The sequence below is a fragment of the Sinocyclocheilus rhinocerous genome, unplaced genomic scaffold (assembly GCF_001515625.1).
Source record: "Sinocyclocheilus rhinocerous isolate Xijiao unplaced genomic scaffold, SAMN03320098_v1.1 scaffold2616, whole genome shotgun sequence".
Classification (NCBI taxonomy): domain Eukaryota; kingdom Metazoa; phylum Chordata; class Actinopteri; order Cypriniformes; family Cyprinidae; genus Sinocyclocheilus; species Sinocyclocheilus rhinocerous.
The window spans coordinates 269,589-275,317 of NW_015656226.1; the positions used below are offsets into that span (position 1 = coordinate 269,589).

Consider the following 5,729-nt stretch of genomic DNA (forward strand, 5'->3'; position numbering starts at 1 on the left):
GAGAGGGAAACAATGACATGTGTAAGGACAAATCAATTGGATGATTTATCTACACAGCCTCTGGGTGTGTTCTTTGATATTGTCAGTCTTGATATTAAGTTGCTTCAGGACACAAATACCATCTAATAGGGAACTCATATTTAACACACTGACTCTTTGTAAAGCATGACAGCCTTTGATAAAGGCAAACACTTTTCAAATGTCTGCTGACAGCAAAATTAATACATTTCTGTAGACCTACTAGCAGTAGTAGTCAAATGTCCAATTTATTGCCATTAATTAAAAAGTTTTTAAAAAACATATTTATTTGTAATTAATTATATTATTTATACAGTAAGCAGATGGTTTGATTTTAAAAAGATTCTTAAGTAGTGGAATTTTATTTAAAATATATTAATTTATTAGTGAACAAAGTACAAAAAGCACATATGCTGGTACAAAGAAATGTATCAAAGGTTTAATAAACAGAAGATCATCAATAAAGAGCATCAATGTGGAATGTGGTCTTTGTCCCAAACTATAAGGGTGCAAACAATCACACAACTACTTAAGATTAGTGAATTATAATTGTTAAAGTTTCTTCTTGAAACATTTGGTGAGTATGGGAACATCATTACAGTTGTTTACTGATCAACAGGCAAAGAGGCAAACTCTGATTACAACGACCTCGGTTAACTGAAACAATCCATACTGGCTTTGGCGCACTCCATCTCATGGAGGAAGTTGTAGAACTGAGGTAAAGTCAGCTCTAATGTGGACAGATGCAAACAACATTACATCAAAACCGCTGAATCATATACAGTATGTTACAACTTGTTACAACAAGACAATGGATTTGGAGAAAACTTACCCATGTACACATTTTCTGTCATGTTTCCTTTTCTGATCACCAGTTTCAGCTGTGAGAAGAAAGAAAAAGTTTAATGAGCCTGTATATTTGTCTAATAATTTCCTAAAGCAGACAGATGTTACAGATCAAGAGTTTGATCACTAAAGGAAACATTAGACTGCACATGAAAAACAACATAATACCAAACATTAGCCAAATATACCCCACCATGGGTATAATATAACTAATATAATATGCCAGGGGAGCCCTGAAAAAGTATTTTCTTCACATCAGAGAGCAGTTATTTGGAATCGTAATTAGAAACTGACAATATTTATATTTTAGCTGGGATAAAAGGAGATGGTAGGTACTTTTAAAATATAAAGGAGGAAGATGATGACATAATTATTTACTTTGACAGTTACCTGCCATTAAGAAAATGCATTTTCTTTTAAGACGACTAATAGCACACCATCAGTCCCTAGACTTGAGTGTTTTGCTGGAGTTCACTGATTCAGATGCAACCAAGTTTGCTTGTGATCATGCAGTCTCTCATGAGTCTGGTGCGGTCTGGTTGCTAAGGTTCTCATTAATTCCTGCCTCATCTCTTATTTTAAATAAAAATAAAACTTCTGGCTCTGTGTTACATGAGTCTAAATGTCTTTAGATACTTAACAATTAGGCTACTCTACTAATCATCTCATTCATTTAAAGAGATACTCCACCCAAAATTGAAAAATCTCTCAATAATTACTAACCTGCTGTATTGTTTATTGGTTTACAGATTACAAAAACATTTGTTTTGTTAGTTTTTTTTCTTGCACACAGCTATCATTTTGCTTCAGATGACACTGTGTTGTACAAATCTTGTATGAAATCTCAGGTTCTGTTAAATTTCTTCACTCACTTAAGTACTGGATTAAATATTTGAAAGGTTGGAATATACACACAACTTTTAAAATCTGAGTACATTTTTAAAACGCTAGGCATCATACATTTTATAAATGGTTACAGAGATAAACTGGGCATCATACACTGAATGTCTGAGACAAACTCTAGTGCAAAAACAAGCCTCTCATTGCTAGAAGATGCATGACAAATAAAAACAACGTGTTCTAAAATTAGCTCAAAATATCAAACGTGTTTCATATCCTCTGACTGGGTGGAATCATAGTCTGAAGCTAAAAAAAAGTTTTGCCTATTATACACTGTACAATTTTATGTGAAATCTGTCAAATCTGACTGCTCAAAAGACTGGAACTGACTTTTTTCAACAGACATTCTGTAGCCTAATACAACCTTAAAGGGTTAGTTCACCCAAAAATGAAAGTTCTGTCATTAATTACTCACCCTCATGTCGTTCCAAACCCGTAGGACCTTCATTCATCTTCGGAACACAAATTAAGATCTTTTTTTTATTAAATCCGAGAGCTCTCAGACCCTCCATAGACTCCAACACAACTGCAATGTTCCCAGCTCCAGAAACATAGCAAGGACACAGTCCATGTGACATCAGGGGTTCAACCATAGAAGAATTGAAGAAGAATTGTTGAATAAAGTAGTTATTTTTGTTTTCTTTGCGCACAAAAAGTATTCTCGTAGCTTCGTAAAATTACGGTTGAACCCCTGATGTCACATGGACTATTTTACCGATGTCCTTGCTACGTTTCTGGACTTGGGAACATTACAGTTGTGCTACTGTCTATGGAGGGTCAGAGAGCTCTCGGATTTAATCAAAAATATCTTAATTTGTGTTCTGAAGATGAACGAAGGTCTTATGGGCTTGGAACGACATGAGGGTGAGTAATTAATGACAGAATTTGCATTTTTGGGTGAACTAACCCTTTAAATCTGATTCAGAATCATGTAAAGGGTAAATGTATCTTAAAATCAATCTCTTGATAAATGTTTGGTCAGACGTTTAAAAAATTGAAGAGGTTTACCTGTAGAAAAATGTTTCCAGTCTTTTGCAGCTCACTTGTACCAACAGTAACTGTAAAGAAAAATGCATTTAAATTACTCCAATATTATTTAATCACATTATTTATATTCTTATTTGCACTGTAGGTAATACAGATTTACATACTAATGTTTATCCATTGCTTACCACCAAATTTCCACTCCATGTCAACAAGCTGGTTGACCATTAGTGTCTGTCCCACGGCCAGTCTGGACAAAACAGGGTAGTGGATTCTCCACTGAAATAAATGGAAGATGTAGACATACTGAATCTTACAGTCACACCCATCCACAAACAGATGGAAACAACTAAAACACCAAAATAACTATGTTAAGACAAACCTGGTCAGAGAAATGACTGGCCTTGTCTTCATTTAATCCTGTAATTAAACAGTAGATCACACTGTTAAATATTAACTCATGACAAATATAATCAAATGGGTACAGATGATGGGTATGAGGAAAGATGGTACCTAATGAGAGCAAGTCTGCCTTCACCTGTTCAGCTGTTAGGTTTCTTTTTAAAGCACCTGAGAAGGAAAGAAGACATTTAAATTGCTTCTATATGCACATTAGATCTCTGTTCCAAAGCCTAGTGAACTAAATAGGCAGCACTCTAACTGATATGGAACTCTGATAATGTACCAATTAAATAGGGGTGTAACAATACATTTATATGGATCGTTCAAATGACTAACCATATGATGTATTGATGCAAAACTTAAAAAAAAGATGCAGATTTTTTATTTTTTTTTATACCTTTTGAAACAGTCTTTACATAGAGAGTACACTTGTGCTACCTACGTAGGCAGCTCACTCGGTTTTGAAATACAGCCTATACGTTTTTTACATATCTGTCTGATTTCTCAGATACATATTATTCTACACCACCACTTTTTTCCCCATCATTTTGTCCCGTCAGTATGATTAGTAATTTGATACGTTCCTCTTCATTCTTATGTCTAAAAGCACAGGCAGCAGGATAGTCATTGCATGCAAATGTAGCAGCATACCAATGCATACTGATTGGTAGGGTCGACCAGTCTACATGTGACATTAGGTCCAGATTCCCTGGGGCAATTTGCCACAAGGGTTATTTGCATATGTTAGGATCCTCTAGACGCATAATGCAGCAATTTGGTGTAAAATAAACTGAACAATCACTCAGTGAGATTAGGATCATAGCATGTTTTGATCACTGCAGGGGTCAGGCTAAACGACTACATTTGATGTTATCACCAAGGGAAGGGACTGCATTATTCATTTGTGAAATTTCAGATAAAGGTGCTCGATTTGTTCAAGATGAGGGTCCTGAAGGATTTACCATGAGGTAGGAGGAGGACACTCTTCATCAGAGCCCTCAGTGGTCCTGCACTCATCCCATTCTCTCCAGCAAACTCCGTCAGCTGACGCAAGAACCGCTCTGACTGATGAGGAAGCAGCACAATATGCAACTTTTATTTGTGTGTGAATCCTGTTAACTACATATTTTCACAATTTTACAAGTTATCACAATAAACATTCACATAATCAGTCTTTCTTTACCGGTTTGTACCTAATTCAGACAAGACAAATTTTCCCTGGAGTAAACAATATTATGGATACAGGATTTGTATTTTAGCCAGAAACAATGGTTTGAAGTTAAAAATGTCTAAAGGATGGATTTGTTTCTTACAAACATTTGTTTTCTTGCAGAGCTGTTCACTTCACAAGACATTAATTGATGGACTGGAGTGCTGTGGATTACTTGTGGGTTACTATGATGTTTTTATCAGCTGTTTGGACTCTTATTCTGACAGCACCCATTCACTGCAGAGGATCAATTGGTGAACAAGTGATTTAATGCTAAATTGATCAAAATCTGTTATGATGAAGAGACAAACTCATCTACATCTTGGATGGCCTAAGTGTGAGTACATTTTCAGGCACATTTTCAGTTTTGGGTGAACCATTCCTTTAACTCTTTTGTTTGGTTCATGCATTTGCAGACACTTTTATACAAAATGAATTGTATTGCATTTAAGGTACATTTTTTATCCTTTCATGCATTTCCTTGCAATGATTTAACACACAGAAATGGCTTTACAGAGATGTAATCTCAGAGCGTTGACTCACCTCTTTGGGTTCCAGAAGGAATTGGTATAAGATCTCTGTCAGACTCACAAACTGCTGCAATGGGGAAAAAAATAAAGTTGAGTAATTGGCATCGAATGAAGGTTGCATGTGTGTATTATCTAGGTGAAATGCAGAAAATATATTATATGTATATTAATACAGACCCCTTTTAAGTAGTGGAGAAACCCGCAGATAATTGCACACATCACTATTTCCATATTTTATAATACCAGTCCACAAAATTATGAAAAAAGGTAATGGAAGTATGGACAAATTATGTAGTCACATGAACATTATTAAATCAAAGCTACATTATATATTTTAAGTTCTAGAAATTTCCACCAACCAACTTTATGAGGTATATCTTGGGATGCTTTTAAACAGTTTCGAATGAGTTCCCAAGGACTCAAAGGTCTTGTTGGCTGCACTACCTTGTCCTGCCACAGTTTCATAATATGCTGAAAATTTATTTAAAATTCTCATTATAACATTAAAAAAATCTTTAAACGTTGTGAAGCAGTTTTTGCTTCAGATGTTGAAATTTTACAATCAAATTGAAATAAAAAAAAAACTACTCATGCTACATGTGTGTAGCATCCTGGAGGCCACTGTCCTGCAGAGTTTAGCTCAATCCCCAAACAAACATACCTGAAAAACCTAACCAAAGTCTAAAGGATTGCTTGAAAATTACAGGTGTGTTTAATTAGGGATGGAGCTAAAATTCTGCAGGACAGTGGCTGTCCATCCCTGCCATAGAGGTACACAGTCCACCCACCAGTCTCACAAAATCCTGTGGGAAACACACACACACACACATACATATATA

The 5,729-nt window shown here is 35.4% G+C and overlaps 1 protein-coding gene across 1 annotated transcript in view; it reads right to left on the reverse strand.

Annotated features, from left to right (window-relative positions):
- Positions 1 to 368: 368 nt before the first annotated feature.
- LOC107719919 (COMM domain-containing protein 7-like) overlaps positions 369 to 5,729 on the reverse strand; it is a 6,467-nt gene continuing 1,106 nt past the window's right edge. Inside the window, exons 2-9 of the mRNA XM_016527471.1 lie at positions 4,904 to 4,957; positions 4,113 to 4,215; positions 3,262 to 3,318; positions 3,131 to 3,168; positions 2,937 to 3,027; positions 2,773 to 2,822; positions 851 to 899; positions 369 to 748 (exon numbers count right to left, since the gene is read on the reverse strand). Of these exons, the coding sequence (XP_016382957.1) occupies positions 672 to 748; positions 851 to 899; positions 2,773 to 2,822; positions 2,937 to 3,027; positions 3,131 to 3,168; positions 3,262 to 3,318; positions 4,113 to 4,215; positions 4,904 to 4,957 (519 nt within the window). The 3' untranslated portion in view covers positions 369 to 671. The remainder of the gene's footprint in view (positions 749 to 850; positions 900 to 2,772; positions 2,823 to 2,936; positions 3,028 to 3,130; positions 3,169 to 3,261; positions 3,319 to 4,112; positions 4,216 to 4,903; positions 4,958 to 5,729) is intronic.